The 20856-nt window shown below is 39.7% G+C and overlaps 1 protein-coding gene across 1 annotated transcript in view; it reads left to right on the top strand.

Annotated features, from left to right (window-relative positions):
- The window catches only part of PATL1 (PAT1 homolog 1, processing body mRNA decay factor), a 37172-nt gene that overhangs the window by 2451 nt on the left and 13865 nt on the right, over positions 1-20856 (top strand). Inside the window, exons 3-9 of the mRNA XM_060018964.1 lie at positions 8113-8330; positions 8634-8714; positions 9311-9505; positions 10442-10543; positions 10972-11061; positions 11283-11503; positions 12887-12976. Of these exons, the coding sequence (XP_059874947.1) occupies positions 8113-8330; positions 8634-8714; positions 9311-9505; positions 10442-10543; positions 10972-11061; positions 11283-11503; positions 12887-12976 (997 nt within the window). The remainder of the gene's footprint in view (positions 1-8112; positions 8331-8633; positions 8715-9310; positions 9506-10441; positions 10544-10971; positions 11062-11282; positions 11504-12886; positions 12977-20856) is intronic.

Here is a 20856-nt window from a genome sequence, read left to right as displayed (position 1 = left end):
TTTCAAATGCTCTCTTTTATAAGTACTTTTGTCTAAGTAGGCGTAACCTCATTCACAAAGTTGGCAAACTGTTCTGTTCTTCAATCCAAGCATCTACCCTCCTCCTCTGGGCTTCTTTTTGCCTCACTTATAAAACCAAGTGTTTTCTAAGCCCTGTCCCTTCCAGCTTTATGATCTATGGCTCTAAGTTGACACTATAAGGAATTCAAATGATTAGAGAAGTGGACATTTTACAAAGGTTTAAATAATCCTAGAAGAAGGAAATTTTTATTTGTGGAACATGGAACTTAAGGAAAACTAGTGGACTAGGAGAAGATTCAGATGTATATGTTTTAAAATTCAGTTGATCAATAATATATTGCATGACCCTGCTATTGCCCTATAGTATATTCAATAAATAAAGTTTTTTATTCCAAGAATTTTGGTGATAGAAAGTCTTCATAAGTTAGAAAAATGTTGTGCACAGGTGAAATTTTCTCATCCTTGGGTATAGATAAATATTCCTGGTGTTGGAAGTGGTTAAAAAATTAAAGAGCCAAACTAAACTAGAGGCCACAGTTATAATTACTGAGATGAAAGGTTTAGGGAGCAAGCTTACATAATAAAGTTTGAGAGTTAGAGATCCTGGAACAAGTATACTAATAAGTTAAAATTAAACTGTACTTCGGAAAGATGAATAGGTAAGGGAAGTCCCTGGTGGTCCAGTGGTTAGGACTCTTTGCTCTCACTGCCAAGGGCCCAGGTTCGTCCCTGGTCGGGGAACTAAGATCCCGCATACCCCGTGCAGCCAAAAAAAAAAAAAAGAATAGGTAAGGCCAGAAACTATAAAACCCTTAGAGGAAACATAGGCAGAACACTCTATGACATACATCACAGCAAGATCCTTTTTGACCCATCTACTAGAGAAATGAAAGTAAAAATAAACAAATGGGACCTAATGAAACTTAAAAGTTTTCCACAGCAAAGGAAACCATAAACAAGACGAAAAGACAACCCTCAGAATGGGAGAAAATATTTGCAAGTGAAGCAACTGACAAAGGATTAATCTCCAAAATATATAAGCAGGTCACGCAGCTCAATAGCAAAAAAACAAACAACCCAATCCAAACATGGGCAGAAGACCAAATAGACATTTCTCCAAGGAAGACATACAGATTGCCAAGAAACACATGAAAGGATGCTCAACATCACGAATCATTAGAGAAATACAAATCAAAACCACAATAAGGTATCACCTCACACTGGTCAGAATGGCCATCATCAAAAAATCTACAAATAAATGCTGGAGAGGGTGTGGAGAAAAGAGAACCCTCTTGTACTGCTGGTGGGAATGTAAATTGATATAGCCACTATGGAGAGCAGTATGGGGGTTCCTTAAAAATCTAAAAATAGAACTACCATATGACCCAGCAATCCCACTACTGGGCATATACTCTGAGAAAACCATAATTCAAAAAGAAGCAGTACCACAATGTTCATTGCAGCACTATTTACAATAGCCAGGACATGGAGGCAACCTAAGTGTCCATCGACAGATGAATGGATAAAGAAGATGTGGTGCAGATATACAATGGAATATTACTCAGCCATAAAAAGAAATGAAATTGAGTTATTTGTAGTGAGGTGGATGGACCTAGAGACTCATACAGAGTGAAGTAAGTCAGAAAGAGAAAAACAAAAAACAAATACCATATGCTAACACATATATATGGAATCTAAAAAAATAATGGTTCTAAAGCACCTAGGGGCAGGACAGGAATGAAAACGCAGACATAGAGAATGGACTTGACACGGGGAAGGGGAAGTTGGGATGAAGTGAGAGAGTGGCATGGACATATATACACTACCAAATGTAAAACCGATGGCTAGTGGGAAGCAGCCACATAGCACAGGGAGATCAGCTTGGTGCTTTGTATCCACCTAGAGGGCTGGGATAGGGAGGGTGGGAGAGACACGCAAGAGGGAGGAGATATGGGGATATATGTTTATGTATAGCTGATTCACTTTGTTATACAGCAGAAACTAACATATCATTGTAAAGCAATTATACTCCAATAAAGATGTTAAAAAAAAACCCCAAAACATTGTATAGAGGTAACATTTTAACCACAATTCTGCCAGTATTGTGGGGTTTTGTTTTAGTATTGTTTTAAAATAATTTCTGTAATTGTTTTAAAATATTATCTTGTAGCTTTAATTTTGTCCATTCCGTTTCAATAAGATTTGATGAACACATTTGGGAAAAAAAAAAAGATGAATAGGTAAGAGTCCATGGAACTCTCTTTGCTTTGACTGTTGGTGTTGAAAAGCAGCAATGACCACATTTATGTTGGGATCTGTGAATATGTGGGATTTCAAATATTCAAGTTAAGTAATAAGAAGAGGAAATTTATCAGTAGTGGGTAACCCTAAAATGTTCAATATCAAAAACAAATGAGAGGTCTTAAAAATGTTGTATTAGGACTTCCCTGGTGGCGCAGGGGTTAAGAATCCACCTGCCAATGCAGGGGACATGGGATCAATCCCTGGTCGGGGAAGATCCCACATGCTGTTGAGCAGCTAAGGCCGTGCGCCACAACTACTGAGCCTGCACGCCACAACTACTGAAGCTCGCCCGCCTAGAGCCCGTGCTCCACAGCAAGAGAAGCCACCACAGTGAGAAGCCCGCACACTGCAACAAAGAGTAACCCCTGCTCGCCGCAACTAGAGGAAGCCCACGTGCAGCAACAAAGACCCAATGCAGCCAAAAATAAAATAAAATAGTTGTACTGGTTACTGGTTTTGCACTGATCTAAACAGCTTAAGTTTATTTAAGCTTAGACTGAGTTGAATGAACCGGCAAAAATGAAAGAGTATACTGTTTTCAATCAGGGTTTACAGAATTCCTTGAAGAGCTAAAACTGCTGCTTTTGGAAGCAGCAAGAGAAGCATTTAAGGTAGAAGCTAGGCTTATTACAGAAGGGAACTGAAGACCTTTGGATTACAGCCATAGTTTAGGGGATGAGATTGTCCAAGAGGATGACATGATCTCAGATGCTGTTCTCTATCCATGGAGATCACAGGGAAAGGGACATAGAATAGAATGACGAAAGCAGGGAACTGATGTGAAGTGCAAATTATATTTGAAACTTTAGTAAAAACCTATAGAATACAATAGAAGCTATAAACAGTGTGTGCTTGTTTCTGGAGCTCTTTTTCTCTTAAAATATTGTACTGAATGTTACCATTTTTTCGCAAATTCATCTGTGTTAAAATGAAAGTTATTAAAATGAAGTATGTTGAGGTTAGCCAGCATAGTAAATGTCCTCAGTTTTTAACCTGGACGGAAGAGGAATAGTTTGGCCTTCTCATTGACTTCCAGAGTGCTAGACAGTCTTTTTTTCTGAGTTCCTATGTTTCTCACAAGATGAGGAAAGTATTGCCTTAAAAGAATTTTAGAGTGTGCAGAACTGCATTTTATGTGATGGAAAATGAAACAGCCCCTAGGGTTACACAGTAAAAGAATAGGTGATAAAAAGTAAAGGCAGTTGGGCTTCCCTGGTGGCGCAGTGGTTGAGAGTCCGCCTGCCGATGCAGGGGACACGGGTTCGTGCCCCGGTCCGGGAAGATCCCACATGCCATGGAGCGGCTGGGCCCATGAGCCATGGCCGCTGAGCCTGCGCATCCGGAGCCTGTGCTCCACAGCGGGAGAGGCCACAACAGTGAGAGGCCCTCGTAGGGCGCGCAAAAAAAAAAAAAAAGTAAAGGCAGTGAAGTAGCATATGGTTAGCCCATTTTGTACCCTGAGGCACAAGGATGATTAAGGACTTCTTGGTCAACAAAGTTTATAATGGAGAAAAGATTTCCCAGTGTGAGCCCTTTCCATTGAGAGTATAATATACTTGAATTGTGAAGTTAAAACCTTAGTTCCTCATCTTGATATAAATACTATACGGGTTTATAAAAAGAAAATTGCTTTCTAAGTCAACCTGTGACTTGTTTAATATACTTCTAAAGGCGGATATACAGCTGGTGTAGAGAATTTAAACCAGGAGATAAAATGTCAGACCTATGACATACATTTTGGTTTGTTGGTTTTTAACTCAAGGAGTATCTTGAGTAATACCTGTTAGTACAGTAGTTATTTTAAGTCACTGGCTACAGATGCTCTGATGTCACCTTTCCTTAAGAAACTAGTCACTGTCTTCTGCATGGAAAAATGTTTGCATCATCTTTGAGCAGTAAATGGGCCACAGTAATCTCAACTTGTTCTCTAAAAATAAAAGCTTACACTTACAAGGTGCTTATTATGTGCTAGGGACCATTCTGAGTGTTTCATGTATATTGGTAATCCTCGTAGCAGCCTTGCAAGGTAGGTACTATTATTATCCTCATGTTAACAAATGAAGAAGGAAAATGCCAGAGATGTTAAGTAACTCTAAATACAGTCAATGTAAGCTACCAGTTATGTTTTAACAGTCTCTGGGGGATCTTTGGGAATCTCCTGCCTCCACATGGAAGGGCTCCCCATTCTTTCTACTTCCTTTTTATTGATAGCTGGTAAAATCTTTAGGGACTGAGATTGCTCTAAAATTAAATCACCTCTACTTCCTGTTCATTTTGTTTTTATTCAGAAACAAATATCTCTGAGACAGACTTGAGGGGAATTACCACAGCAAGCATACATTTATAAAAGCAGCCAGGGGGCTTCCCTGGTGGCGTAGTGGTTGAGAATCTGCCTGCCAATGCAGGGCACACGGGTTCGAGCCCTGGTATGGGAAGATCCCACATGCCGCGGAGCAACTGAGCCCGTGAGCCACAGCTACTGAGCCTGCGCGTCTGGAGCCTGTGCTCCGTGGCAAGAGAGGCCGCAATAGTAAGGCCCATGCACCGCGATGAAGAGTGGCTCCCGCTCGCCGCAACCAGAGAAAGCCCTCGCACAGAAACAAAGACCCAACACAGCATAAATAAATAAATAAATAAAAAAAAAAAAAAGCAGCCAGGAATTCAGTAACCCACCTCAGGGTATAGGTTAATTAGTTCAAGGAACAGTTGTCTCTTTCCCTTCATTTCTCTGTTATTTTTTTCCCCTACCCTTTATCATTTTGACCAGTGTGGGTTGAGGTCAAGCATTGGCATATCTAAGTATGTTTTTAGGTCATTTGAAAAAGATACAGAGTGAGGTATCCTTTTATACTAAGGACGTGTGATCTCTGACATTACTGTTTCAGATGATTTTTCGCAAGAGCAAGAAATATCTAAAATGAACATGATGGTGTTCTGTGGCATAGGTTTCTTTGCTTACATGTTTGAAAAAGTAACAATTCGCAACAGAGCCTTTCTCACAGAATATGGCTACTTAACCAGCATTTTTTAAATTAATTATTAAGGACAAATAGATTATCATCTTTGGTGGGACCTAGTAAAGTTAGTAAATAGGATTATGAGAAGTGAATGAAATCAATGCAAATTAGAACTCTTTTGCATTAGAATCAATCTTAACAAATCAGTTTCTTAAATTTGGGAAATAAATGTTTAAAAAAATCCCTTAATTCAGGATTATAGACTCCCTTTTTTTTTTCCCCCCCCCGGCATTGTTGAGTCAGTAAAATTGCAAAAAGCAGTTAGTCCTTCAAAACATGCTTAGCTTACTCTTCCTTAGCAAAGATGATACAAATATTAATATCACAATTGATTTTTAATTACACTGTTCTTTAAGCATATTTTTTAAATAGCTGATAATTTAAATTAGTGCTGTAATTTTCATCTAAAGTAGATTTTTCCCTTTACCACAAGTAGTACATTCACATCTACCACAGTGCTCAAAGACTAGACGGTGGTTCTGATCATACAAATTATAAATTTGGGAGTCCCACTTACCTCGTTTTTTTTGCTTTTTGGCCGCGGCATGCGGGATCTTAGTTCCTTGACCAGGGACTGAACCCGTGCCCCCTGCATTGGGAGCATGGAGTCTTAACCACTGGACCGCTAGGGAAATCCCTTACCTTGTTTTTGTTTTGGATCACTAGTGTTATATGATACATTGTTATATAATAAAAGTAGCAATTTTAAATGTTTATAATCTGACCCTGAAAGGGACTTAGGCTACTTAAATTTGTTATACATCTGAAACTAATGTAATGTTGTACATCAACTATACTTCAATAAATAAATTAAAAATTGCAAATAATCCAAATTCCCATCAGTAAGGGATAAGTTAAATTACTTTATTAGTAGAGTAGAATCTTATATAGGTATGAAAAAGAATGAGATGATATTATCAGTAGTTATGTGTTCCCACTTTAAAAAATTTAACATACCTGAAGAATTATGGGGAACTTTCACTTTCTAAGTTACATATTTGTGTAATGTTTAAATTTTTTTAACAAACATGTATTTTAACAAGTTGCATATGAGCCCTTCAGAAAGTCTAAATCTTTTTTTAAGTGGCTACCATTAATTACACCCTTAGTATATACCAGGCACTTTTTTTTTTCTTTTTTTCTTGTCGTGGTGCTCCCACTTCTTCCTTCTCCTTTCTTTAAATGAGGTATATAGAAAAATATGGGGAGGATTGTCATTAAGGACACTTTTTCAGAATTCTGTGTTTTTATGTTAGTAATTACCTGTTATCTCTCTGTTTTGAATTTTGCAGGACATACAAAACAAAACTAAAATAAGAATAAAAATATATAACATTTACAAAAGAATACATGGGGTTTTGGTGGGTTAGAAAGTAGTGCATGTTCAGATGAGGTGAAGGTAGAATTAAAATGAAAAGATTATTTAGGGAAAGCTTCAGTGAGGAGGGAAAGGTATCTGAATTTGAATGCTGAAAGGAGCAAAGTAGTAGAGCTTTTATGATGGAGTCAGAAGGGCATGATGAGCGATGAGGTCGAGGAGAACTGGAATGAGAGAAGTGACGGAAGTAAGGTCTGGTTCTAGAGAAGCCGATAGAAGGTTCTGAAGATTTTCATCTGTGCTATAGCTGGACCCAAAAACAATGCTGTGTCAGCATAAAAAACAAAAAACAACAAAATAACCTAGTGCCAGTGCTACAGATTATATAGTAGTATGTAGAAATAGACAGTTAAAGCAGAAGAGGACTGACGCTGGTCCAAGTCACCCTCACCTTTCCTGTGGCATACTTGTAGTAGCCTCCTAACAGGCCTCCGTGCTTCCAATAGTGTTGCCCCCTTCTCTGCAAATCTGTTTTCAACACAGCAGCCAGAGTGATTCTTTCAAAAAGTCAAGCCACATCCAAACCTCCAGCGGCCCCCACTTCAGAGTGGCTCTAAAGGCCCTGTAGGAGCTCTCCCACTTTGACCTCATTTTTCTTCTCCTCTTCACCCCTGTTCATTCCAATCCAAGCACAGTCCTTGCTGCTTCTCAAAATCGTCAGTCTCTCATCTTAAGGCCTTTTTACTGACTGTCCCTCTGCCTGAGACACTCTTCTCCTAGATATCCACATGGCTAACTTATTCTTGATATTTTGCTCAAATGTCACCTTCTCAATGAGACATACCTCTGACCATCCTATTTAAAGTTTTCAATTTGCTTCTCTTCCACCGTATTCCTGTAGCATATCATCTTCTCATATAGTATCTAATTTACTTATTCGTTACATTCATTATCTATTATCTGTCTCTTCCCTGCTTAAAAAGCCACAGGAGGGCAGGGATCCTTGTCTGTTTTGTACACCAATGTACCCCATGCACCTAAAACAATGTCTGTCACATAATAGATGCTCAAAAAATACTAATTGAATGACACGAATGGATTTAAAAGCTTGTAAAGAAGATGACACTTACCTAAGAGAAAGTTGTACGCTAGCGCGAGTTTTTGCCTGAAATATCACAGAATCTCAAACCAACAGGTTGTACTATATCACCAACTTAGAAATTGGTTTCAGAATATAGTTTGCACATCGTTGCTAATGTATTAAGCTATTACTCCAAAAGTCTGAGTTTATTCTTGGTAGGATGTTAGTTGTTCTCAATAGTGCAAAGCCCACTTTAAATGTGCCCCTTAGTTTAAACCTTATTTCATGACTCTAGATGGATAACAGAAGAATTTTATAAAACTTTTTTATTCCAATATGAACTCTCTTTCTTTTTTATGATTTCCTTATAGATGATGATTGGCAGGAAGCACATGAGCGCCTGGCTGAATTGGAAGAAAAGCTACCCGTGGCGGTTAATGAACAAACAGGCAATGGAGAAAGGGATGAGATGGACTTGTTGGGTGATCATGAGGAGAATCTGGCAGAAAGGCTCAGTAAGATGGTGATTGAAAATGAACTAGAAGATCCAGCTATCATGAGGGCAGTACAGACCAGGCCAGTGTTGCAAGTAAGTTACTGTGATTTGTGAGCTATAGCAGACTGATAATTAAAGCAAAGTATTGGGCTTGGCTATTTTATTCCACCTACTATACTGAGAGAATTACATGTGCTATAGAAATTTGGTAGTATAATTCCTGATGATAGCAATTCTAGAGATGAAGTCGGGAAATAAGGTAGATTCTAGAACACTGTAGTTTCTGTTCTCAAGCAGTTGAGGCGCTTTGGGAGCTTTGCTCACCAAAAGCTGGTAAGTTGCCCAGCGAGCCCGCCCTCTTCTAGACTTTGTGTGTGTGTTTTCCCTTTTTGTTAGCCCCGACCAGGAAGTCTCAATTCCAGCATCTGGGATGGATCTGAAGTTCTGAGGCGAATCCGAGGACCACTGCTTGCTCAGGTATTAAACGTTTTCTCGTTGTATAAAAATCCTAATACCCCAAAGCTGGGTCCTGTTGTTGTCCTTTCCTTACTGGAACAATGTATGGATGTATATCCTCTGCCGGTCTTAACGTAGATTATGTCGCCAGCACCCATAGCTGGACCTGTTGACTGTGCCCTCTCCCAGACTCTGTGGTAATGCTCACTTGACTGTGCTTTCTTTGAAGTGGTTGAAAGGAGCCATTGGGACTCAAAATTTGACAGATTATGATTTGAATTACTTAAAGTCATTTTTAGGCAAAACTATAGGGACAGAGAACAGATCAGTGTTTGCCAGTGGTTGGGGGCGGTAGGAGAGGTTGACTACAAAGGAACAATACAAAGGAAGTTTGGGGAGTAATAAAACTTATGTGTCTTGATTTTGGTGTTAGATCCAGGACTCTCTGCATTTATCAAAATTTAATGCTATACGCTAAAGAGGGTAACATTTTTACTGGATGTGAAATAAAACTAAATGAAAAATTTTTAAATAATTTCTCAAGATATCTGGCATCTGTAAAGGTTATTGAAACATTTCAAGGTAGCTAATTTTTTTAACACTACTTCCTCAATTAGGAAATGCCTACAGTGTCTGTGTTAGAATATGCCTTGCCTCAGAGGCCCCCACAGGGCCCAGAAGATGATCGGGACGTTTCTGAGCGTGCATTACCGAGGCGGTCAACTTCGCCTATCATTGGGAGTCCTCCTGTTAGAGCTGTCCCCATAGGCACCCCACCTAAGCAGATGGCTGTACCCAGCTTCAACCAACAGGTACCTCTCATTAACAGGCACTCAGCCCAGGATATTGGGAATCTGGGCAAAATTATTTGGGAAATTGGTGATGCTGGGAGGAGGGTGGAAGTTTGGGGTAGGCATTAGATTAGAAAGAAAAGTAGCCAATTAGAGGAAAAGTTAGTACAAATAAGAGACACATTCCCCAATGCCCATTGCTGGTGCTACTACTGTTGCTGCTGCCTTTTAATTGGGGGAGAAAAAGGGTAGTGAACCACATTTAGTGTAAATGTCCTTTTTAAAGTGTTTTTCTGGCTGCCCAAAACATTGGCAGAGAGGTAACTGAAAGCTGGGGGGAGTGGGAACACACAGCATTGTCCACATCCCTTTTTACCTTTAAGATATCCCTGCTTTCCCTAGAGCCTGTGCAGTCCTGTTCCATAGACTTTCCTCCACCTGAAACCAGCAGCTGAAAAGGAAGGCCAATTTGGAAGGTATGGGGGGAGGGTGGTATTGGTATGGCCTAGTTAGGCTCAATATCCTATGAAATGGTGGAGTCACAACGTACACGAAAGAGCTGAGCATGGCGGCCATATCATAGGGACTTCAGAATAGGACTTAGTTAATCCTCCAGCTTTCTTATCATTCCATCTCCCTCACTGCTACCAAAATATATCCTCTTGGAGAGAATTTGCAAGTCAGAATATCTGCTGGTACCTCCCTCAGATAGCATGGAAGGGTGGGGATAACTGGAGAATTAGCTAAATCTTCCTCAGTTAAAAGTGGCACATTGCTTGATATTTGTGAGAGGAAGTGACCAAAGGTTCTGTATGTGGACCAAAGCCATAGCAATTTGCTTAGAAGTAGGGCTTTGCATTGAGTTCTGTGTCTCTGCCGGTACTCGAGGGGAGGAAGAATAGGTAGAGGAAAAACTGACTTCACTGAGTGTAGTTGTATATATGTTTGTCCTGATAGGTTCTGTGTCCGAAGCCTGTCCATGTTCGACCCCCAATGCCACCACGCTATCCTGCTCCCTACGGTGAGAGGATGTCTCCAAACCAGCTCTGCAGTGTCCCGGTATGTCACTTTACAATCTAATGAAAATATTTTCTGATCACTGCCTGGTATATAGACATCTCCTAAATCTTACATGTTTTTTATAATATCCATACTTGAATTTCTGGATCTTATAGTCCCCGGGTCAGAAGACATAGTTCATCATGTTCAGCTATTTCTTACCTCAACTCTTTTCTTATCTTAAAAATCTAAACTTGACATGATCCGGTTTCTTGCTATTATAGTCCCTCATTCTACTTCTTTCTCTTTCACGTTACATGATCATTGTGCTTTCTAACTTCTAACATTACTCTTTCATATTCCTTCAGTGGACAGCTCAGCTCTACAATTTGAGAGTTTTTCTATCTAAGTTAATTCTGTATTTCTATTGAGTTCCCATGTTATTTACCTGTTTTCATGGTATAAATATAATTTTTTTTTTTTTTTAGAACTCTTCCCTACTGGGTCACCCTTTCCCTCCTAGTGTTCCTCCTGTTCTCAGCCCCCTCCAGAGAGCACAGCTTCTTGGAGGAGCACAGGTAAGCCTAGGGTTAGCTCAGCCCTTAAAGAGCTTTCTCACTTTCCAAAGGTTCACTAGCTGATAACCCCCTTTTTTGCTGTTAATCAGTCACTGCCACCTCTTATTTTTTCCTTTACTTTCTCAAACAAAGTTACTGATGGAAGCAGTATTCACTTTTCTGTGGATAAAAGTAAGGGGACTTGCTGATCAACTGAATCTAAGATCTTGTGCCTCTTGTAGCTACAGCCTGGACGGATGTCTCCCAGCCAGTTTGCACGGGTCCCTGGATTTGTTGGTAGTCCACTTGCTGCCATGAATCCCAAGTTGCTGCAAGGGCGAGTTGGGCAGATGCTTCCCCCAGCACCAGGCTTCCGTGCCTTCTTTAGTGCTCCAGCCCCTGCTACACCGCCTCCTCCTCAGCAGCACCCTCCTGGCCCAGGGCCTCACCTGCAAAACCTAAGGTACACAAAACAGATGCCTCCGTTTATCCATTGTCATCTAAGCCTCCTGATCATTGACGTTTAGTGCTGTAACATAGAAGTCTGTTGATATTTGCAAGTGATATATTTTGAGATGTTATTTGATCCTCAAGTTGCCAAGCACAGAAATGTTTGACCGTCTCCAGGCTTTCTTATGAATCACATTTCCCTCCAGTCACATGCTTCCTGTGTACATTTGCACATTACTAATCACCTTTTTTATTTCTCCTGAAGTTTCTTGTGTCTCACTTATTTTACAAACACACACATACTTACGTATGCACGAACTGTTTGTCATTTAACAAGAATTACCATATACTGAGGAACAGAGAGGAGGTTCCCTGGTGGTCCAGTGGTTAGGATTCGGTGCTTTCAGTGCCATGACCTGGGTTCAATGCCTGGTTGGGGAACTGAGATCCTGCAAGCTGCACGGCTCAGCCAAAAAGAAAAAAAAGGGAACAGAGATACAGATGTTGAGTTGTCAGCTAATCTCAGTGCTAGCTAGTTGCTTGCTTCCACTGTGATTTTATAACAAGAGGGGTTTAAGTTCCTGCTTCAGTGAAATGTGTTTTATTATATATCGTATTGTATCAGTTAGGATTCTCCAGAGCAGCAGAAGCAGTAGGATATAGATAAATAAGTAAAGAAGAAATTTACTGAAAGGAATTGGCTTGCATGATTGTGGGGCTGGCAAGTCCAGAATGCATAGGGCAGGCCAGCAGGCTGGACATTTTGGTAGGAGCTGAGGTTGCAACCTTGAGTCTGAATTTGTAGGGCAGGTGGGCAGGCTGGAAATTCAGTCAGGACTTCCGTGTTCTAGTCTTGAGGCAAAATTCCTTCCCTGGGAAACATGTTTTCCTTTCAACTGATTGGGCAAGCCCCAACCACATTATCGAGGGTCATCTCTTTTTTTCTTAAGGTCAACTAATTGCAAATGTTAGTCGCATCTACAAAATGCCTTCACAGCAACATCTAGTTGAGTGATTGTCCAAACAACTGGCCAGCTTAGCCAAGCTGACATATGAAATTAACTACATACATCTATGTTTCAATGTCATTCCCAAATACTTGAAACTAAGTACATTAAATCTATTAGAGACTTCTCTTTAACAGGAGCAAAAAGAAAAAGTTAAACTGCTTTACTGCTGATTCATTCTAATTTTATGATTGTCCTCTTAGGAGTTGAGAATTGGCTTTTGTGGAAGACATAAAAATACAGTGGCGTCTTCCTTCTGAAAGATCTTAGAATAGACTTTAGCATTCCCTTGGATGAACCTGTATGAAGTTATCCTGTACTGAACACATTGTTAAAAACTTCAAGTCATCAGGATGACAGAATTGCACATCTTTTCCCTTTTTGTTTAGATCACAGGCCCCAATGTTTAGACCAGACACAACCCACCTTCATCCACAGCACCGTCGACTCTTGCATCAGAGACAGCAACAGAATAGGAAGTAAGTACTTATCCTACTCCTTTGTGGTTTCTTAATTTAGCTGTCATTTTTGACTGATGTAGTTTACTTTTTAAGTAAATGTAATCAGTATTGCACTTATTTTAACTGGTTAAGTCAGATCATATATGCTGTTATTTTATGTTTCCACTGCACAAATTCTTTTTTTTTGAATTTTTGAATTTTACTTATGTTTTATACAGCAGGTTCTTATTAGGTATCTATTTTATACATATTAGTGTATACATGTCAATCCCAATCTCCCAATTCATCCCGCCACCACCACCCTTCCCCGCCACTTTCCCCCCTTGGTGTCCTTGTCCATATGTTTGTTCTCTACATCTGTGTGTCTGTTTCTGCCCTGCAAACCGGTTCACCTGTACCATTTTTCTAGGTTCCACATATACGCATTAACATACGATACTTGTTTTTCTCTTTCTGACTTACTTCACTCTGTATGACAGTCTCTAGATCCATCCACATCTCTACAAATGACCCAATTTCGTTCCTTTTTACGGCTGAGTAATATTCCATTGTATATATGTACCACATCTTCTTTAGCCACTCGTCTGTCGATGGGCATTTAGGTTGCTTCCATGACCTGGCTATTGTAAATAGTGCTGCAGTGGACACTGGGGTGCATGTGTCTTTTTGAATTATGGTTTTCTCTGGGTATATGCCCAGTAGTGGGATTGCTGGGTCATATGGTAATTCTATTTTTAGTTTTTTAAGGAACCTCCACACTGTTCTCCATAGTGGCTGTATCAATTTACATTCCCACCAACAGTGCAAGAGGGTTCCCTTTTCTCCACACCCTCTCCAGCATTTGTTGTTTGTAGATTTTCTGATGATGCTCTTTCTAACTGGTGTGAGGTGATACCTCATTGTAGATTTGATTTGCATTTCCCTAATAATTAGTGATGTTGAGCAGCTTTTCACGTGCTTCTTGGCCATCTGTATGTCTTCTTTGGAGAAATGTCTATTTAGGTCTTCTGCCCATTTTTAGATTGGGTTGTTTTTTTAATATTGAGCTGCATGAGCTGTTTATATATTTTGGAGATTAATCCTTTGTCCATTGATTTGTTTGCAAATATTTTCTCCCATTCTGAGGGTTGTCTTTTCGTCTTGTTTTTAGTTTCCTTTGCTTTGCAAAAGCTTGTAAGTTTCATTAGGTCCCATTTGTGTATTTTTGTTTTTATTTCCATTAGGAGGTGGATCAGAAAAGATCTTGCTGTGATTCATGTCAAAGAGTGTTCTTCCTACATTTTCCTCTATGAGTTTTATAGTGTCCAGTCTTACATTTAGGTGTCTAATCCATTTTGAGTTTATTTTTGTGTTTGGTGTTAGGGAGTGTTCTAATTTCATTCTTTTACATGTAGCTGTCCAGTTTTCCAAGCACCACTTATTGAAGGGACTGTCTTTTGTCCATTGTCATAGATTAGTGTGTGGGTTTATCTCTGGGATTTCTATCCTGTTCCATTGATCTATGTGTCTGTTTTTGTGCCAGTACCATATTGTCTTGATTACTGTAGCTTTGTAGTATGAAGTCAGGGAGGCTGATTCCTCCAGCTCCGTTTTTCTTTCTCAAGATTGATTTGGCTATTCGGGGTCTTTTGTGTTTACGTACAAATTGTGAAATTTTTTGTTCTAGTTCTGTAAAGAATGCCATTGGTAATTTGATAGGGATTGCATTGAATCTGTAGATTGCTTTGGGTAGTATAGTCATTTTCACGATATTGCTTCTTCCAATCCAAGAACATGGTATATCTCTCCATCTGTTTGTGTCATCTTTGATTTCTTTCATCAGTGTCTTACAGTTTTCTGAGTACAGGTCTTTTACCTCCTTAGGTAGGTTTATTCCTAGGCATTTTATTCTTTTTGTGGGATGGTAAATGGGATTGTTTCCTTAATTTCTCTTTCTGATCTTTCATTGTTAGTGTGTAGGAATGCAGGAGGTTTCTGTGCATTAATTTTGTATCCTGCAACCGTACCAAATTCATTGATTAGTTCTAGTAGTTTTCTGGTAGCGTCTTTAGGATTTTCTACATATAGTATCATGTAGTTGGCACCAGGGACGGGACGGTTTTACTTTTTCTTTTCCAATTTCCTTTTATTTCTTTTTCTTCCCTGATTGCTGTGGCTAGGACTTCCAATACTGTGATGAATAATAGTGGCGAGAGTGGACATCCTTGTCTTGTTCCTGATCTTAGAGGAAATGCTTTCATATTTTCACCATTGAGAATGATGTTTGCTGTGGGTTTGTCGTATATGGCTTTTATTATGTTGGGGTAGGTTCCTTTTGTGCCCACTTTCTGGAGACTTTTTATCATAAATGAGTGTTGAATTTTGTCAAACGCTTTTTCTGCATCTATTGAGTTGAGCATATGGCTTTTCTTCTTCAATTTGTTAATATGGTGTATCACATTGATTGTTTTGCGTACATTGAAGAATCCTGCATCCTTGGGATAAATCCCACTTGGTCATGGTGTATGATCCTTTTAATGTGTTGTTGGATTCTGTTTGCTAGTATTTTGTTGAGGATTTTTGCATCTATATTCATGAGTGATATTGGTCTGTACTTTTCTTTTTTTTTAGTATCTTTGGTTTCGGTATCAGGGTGATGGTGGCCTCATAGAATGAGTTTGGGAGTGTTCCTTCCTCTGCAGTTTTTTTGAAGAGTTTGAGAAGGATGCGTATTAGCTATTCTCTAAATGTTTGATAGAATTCACCTGTGAAGCCATCCGGTCCTGGATTTTTGTTTGTTGGAATTTTTTTTTTTTTTTTTTTTGTGGTACGCGCACCTCTCACTGTTGTGGCCTCTCCCGTTGTGGAGCACAGGCTGCAGACACACAGGCTCAGTGGCCATGGCTCACGGGCCCAGCCACTCCGCGGCATGTGGGATCTTCCCGGACCGGGGCACAAACCCGTGTCCCCTGCATCGGCAGGCGGACTCTCAACCACTGTGCCACTAGGGAAGCCCTGTTGCAAGATTTTTAAACACCGTTTCAATTTCATTACTTGTGATTGGTCTGTTCATGTTTTCTATTTCTTCCTCGTTCAGTCTTGGAAGGTTATACCTTTCTAAGGATTTGTCCATTTCTTCCAGATTGTCCATAGAGTTGCTTGTAGTAGTCTCTTATGATGCTTTATATTTCTGCAGTGTCTGCTGTAATTTCTCCTTTTTCATTTCTGATTTTATTGATTTGAGCCCTCTCCCTCTTTTGCTTGATGAGTCTGGCTAAAAGTTTGTCAATTTTGTTTATCTTCTCAAAGAACCAGCTTTTAGTTTTTATTGATCTTTGCTACTGTATTCTTTGTTTCTATTTCATTTATTTCTGCTGTGATCTTTATGATTTCTTTCCTTCTGCTAACTTTGGGTTTTGTTTGTTCTTCTTTCTCTAGTTCCTTTAGGTGTAAGGTTAGATTGTTTATTTGAGATTTTTCTTGTTTCTTGAGGTAGGCTTATTGTACTGCTATAAACTTCCCTATTAGAACTGCTTTTGCTGCATCCCATAGGTTTTGGATTGTCGTGTTTTCGCTGTAATTTGTCTCTAGGTATTTTTTTATTTCCTCTTTGATTTCTTTAGTGATCTCTTGGTTATTTAGTAATGTATTGTTTAGCCTCCATAAGTTTGCGTTTTTTACGTTTTTTTCCTTGTAATTGATTTCTAATATCATAGGGTTGTGGTTGGAAAAGATGTTTGATATGATTTCAATTTTCTTAAATTAACTGAGGCTTGAGTTGTGACCCAAGATGTGATCTATCCTGGATATTGTTCCATGTGCATTGAGAAGAAAGTGTAATCTGCCGTTTTTGGTTGGATTGTCCTATAAATATCAATTAAACCTATCTGGTCTGTTGTGTTATTTAACGCTTGTGTTTCCTTATTAATTTTCTGTTGGATGGTCTGTCCATTGGTGTAATTGAGGTGTTAAAGTCCCCCACTATTGTGTTACTGTCAATTTCCTCTTTTATAGCTGTTAGCATTTGCCTTATGTATTGAGGTGCTCCTATGTTGGGTGCATATATATTTATAATTGATACATCTTCTTCTTGGATTGATCCCTTGATCAGTATGTAGTGTCCTTCTCTTTTGTAACATTCTTTATTTTAAAGTCTGTTTTATCTGACATGAGTATTGCTACTCCAGCTTTCTTTTGATTTCCATTTGCATGGAATATCTTTTTTCCATCCCCTCACTTTCAGTCTGTATGTGTCCCTAGGTCTGAAGTGGGTCTCTTGTAGACAGCATATATATGGGTCTTGTTTTTGTATCCGTTCAACGAGCCTGTGTCTTTTGGTTGGAGCATGTAATCCATTCACGTTTAAGGTAATTATTGATATGTATGTTCCTGTTACCATTTTCTTAATTGTTTTGGGTTTGTTTTTGTAGGTCCTTTTCTTCTCTTGTGTTTCCCACTTAGAGAAATTCCTTTAGCATTTGTTGTAGAGCTGGTTTGGTGGTGTTGAATTCTTTTAGCTTTTCCTTGTCTGTAAAGCTTTTGATTTCTCCATTGAATCTGAATGAGATCCTTGCTGGGTAGAGTAATCTTGGTTGTAGGTTCTTCTCTTTCATCACTTGAAATATATCGGCCACTCTCTTCTGGCTTGTAGAGTATCTGCTGAGAAATCAGCTGTTAACCTTATGGGAGTTCCCTTGTATGTTATTTGTCATTTTTCCCTTGTTGCTTTCAATAATTTTTCTTTAATTTTTGTCAGTTTGATTACTGTGTGTCTTGGCATGTTCCTCCTTGAGTTTATCCTGCCTGGGACTCTGTGCTTCCTGGACTTGGGTGGCTGTTTCCTTTCCCATGTTAGGGACGTGTTTTTTGTTTGTTTGTTTGTTGTGCGGGCCTCTCACTGTTGTGGCCTCTCCCGTTGTGGAGCAACAGGCTCCAGACGTGCAGGCTCAGCGGCCATGGCTCACGGGCCCAGCTGCTCCGTGGCATGTGGGATCTTCCCGGACCGGGGCACGAACCCGTGTCCCCTGCATCGGCAGGCGGACTCTCAACCACTGCGCCACCGGGGAAGCCCTAGGGTCGTTTTTTACTATAATCTCTTCAAATAATCTCTTCATCTCGGATCCTTTCTCTCTCTCTTCTTCTGGGACCCCTAATGCAATTGTTGGTGCATTTAATGTTGTCCTAGAGGTCTCTTAGGCTGTCTTCATTTCTTTTCATTCTTTTTTCTTTATTCTGTTCTGCGGCAGTGAATTCCACCATTCTGGGTTCCAGGTCACTTATCCTTTCTTCTGCCTCAGTTATTCTGCTATTGATTCCTTCCGTTGTATTTTTCATTTCAGTTATTGTATTGTTCATGTCTGTTTGTTTGTTCTTTAGTTCTTCCAGGTATTTGTTCTTTAATGCTTCTAGGTCTGTGTTAAACATTTCTTGCATCTTCTCAATCTTTGCCTCCATCCTTTTTCCGAGGTCCTGGATCATCTTCACTATCATTATTCTGAATTCTTTTTCTGGAAGGTTGCCTATCTCCACTTCATTTAGATGTTTTTCTGGGGTTTTATCTTGTTCCTTCATCTGGTACCACGTCCTCTGCCTTTTCATTTTGTCTATCTTTCTGTGAACATGGTTTTCCTTCCACAGGCTGTGGAATTGTAGTTCTTCTTGCTTCTGCTGTCTGCCCTCTGGTGGATGAGGCTATCTAAGAGGCTTGTGCAAGCTTCCTGATGGGAGGGACTGGTGGTGGGTTGAGCTGGCTGTTGCTCTGGTGGGCAGAGCTCAGTAAAACTTTAATCCACTTGTCTGCTGATGGGTGGGGCTGGGTTTCCTCCCTGTTGGTTGTTTGGCTTGAGGCGACCCAGCACTGGAGCCTACCCACTCTTTGGTGGGACTAATGGTGGACTCTGGGAGGGCTCACGCCAAGGAGTACTTCCCAGAACTTCTGTTGCCAGTGTCCTTGTCCCCACGGTGAGCCACAGGCACCCCCAGCCTCTCTGCAGGAGACCCTCCAACACTAGCAGGTAGGTCTGGTTCAGTCTCCTGTGGCATCACTGCTCCTTCCCCTGGGTTCTGATGCGCACACTACTTTGTGTGTGCCCTCCAAGAGTGGAGTCTCTATTTCCCCCAGTCCTGTTGAAGTCCTGCAATCAAATCCCGCTACCCTTCCAAGTCTGATTGTCTGGGAATTCCCCTTGCCGTTGCCAGACCCCCAGTTTGGGAAGCCTGACGTGGGGCTCAGAACCTTCACTCCAGTGGGTGGACTTCTGTGGTATAAGTGTTCTCCAGTTTGTGAGTCAGCCACCCAGCAGTTGTGGGATTTGATTTTATTGCGATTGCACCCCTCCTACCGTCTCACTGCAGCTTCTCCTTTGTCTTTGGACACGGGGTATCTTTTTTGGTGAGTTCCAGTGTCTTCCTGTTGATGATTGTTCAGCAGTTAGTTGTGATTCCGGTGCTCTCACAAGAGGGAGTGTCCTCCATCCGTTTCCACCTTCCAAAAACCAGAGCCCTGAACTTTAAATTATGTTATTAGATTTAATACCTGCCTGCATACCAATGCACAAGCTTTAAATGACAAGAGCTTATCAACTTATTTCCAAGTTACTATAATTCTGAAGTACAATTTAGATCTGGGGGGTGCGGAATCAACATTTTATATTCACTGCTTACCAAGTTCTTACCATACTTTTAACTACCTTTTGTTGACCATCTCAGCTCAGACATAATCTTGAATATAGTCTCTAGCATTACATTTGGGTCTTACATAAAGCCAACAGTCACTCTTTATCTTTGCCTCTGTTTAATCCTCATTCAAATATATATTTATATATGTGACCTCAGCTGTGTACCAGGCACTGTAGTCAGTTTTGGGGATTGAAAGAAGAACAAGACATATCAAACCCTCGCCTTCATGGAGCTTACATTCTATCACCATTCTTATATATAAAATAAGAGAATTAAACATAATTTTGAGGGGTTTTTTCAACCTTTCATTTTATGGTTCTTTGTGTGTAATTTATTTTTTCTTTCAAAAAAATTCCAGAATATTTTTTTCAGGGGGAAAAAAACCAATATGGACTCTTAAGACACAAAAAGTACAAACCATAAAGGAAAAGATTAATACATTAGACTGTTAAAATATGAAACTTCTTGTGCCTGCAGTTAACATTATGGTATTATGTACTTCAGAATTTAAGAGTGTAGATCTCATGTTAAGTGTTCTTACCACCACCAAAAAAAGAGAAAGAAAGGGACACAAGGAGTAGGTGTTGGATATGTCCATTGCTTTGTTTATGGTGATGATAACACAAATGTTTGCATATGTCCAAACTTACCAGTTTGTACACATTAAATATGTGCAGTTCTTTGTATATCAGTTATCACTTAATAAAGCAGTTTAAAAGTATTTTAATAAAATTTCAAAAATATATTAAACTTCTGTGTAACAAAAGGCATCAAACACAAACATGTAATTTTCAATAGAGGAAACCTATATGGCTCATAAAAGTGAAAAGATTTTTCAGATTCACTTGTAATCAGAAGAATGCAAATTAGATAACCATTTTATATCCTCAGGCAAAACGTGAAGTGTCTCAACTGTCATTGTTGGCAGGAGTGGCATGCACAGCCTTTTGAGGGAGAATTTGGCAATAAATAAGAAGATTGATAATGTGGATACGCTGCATCCTAGCAGTTCTGCTTTTCAGTATATGCCTGTGTATGTTATCATCAACATGGATAAATATGAAAGGCATAATGTTGAATAAGAAACAAGGAGCAGAACTGTATGCCTAGTACCAGTTATGTAAAATGGAATAACACTGTATAATATTTAAAGGTAGATGTACAAGTAATAAAAGTATGAAAACATTTCATGGAGGTTGCATAACAAAGTCAGGATAGTGGTTCCTATAGGAAGGAAGGGA

The sequence above is a fragment of the Delphinus delphis genome, chromosome 8 (assembly GCF_949987515.2).
Source record: "Delphinus delphis chromosome 8, mDelDel1.2, whole genome shotgun sequence".
Classification (NCBI taxonomy): Eukaryota; Metazoa; Chordata; class Mammalia; order Artiodactyla; family Delphinidae; genus Delphinus; species Delphinus delphis.
This window is presented reverse-complemented; position numbering and strand designations above follow the sequence as displayed.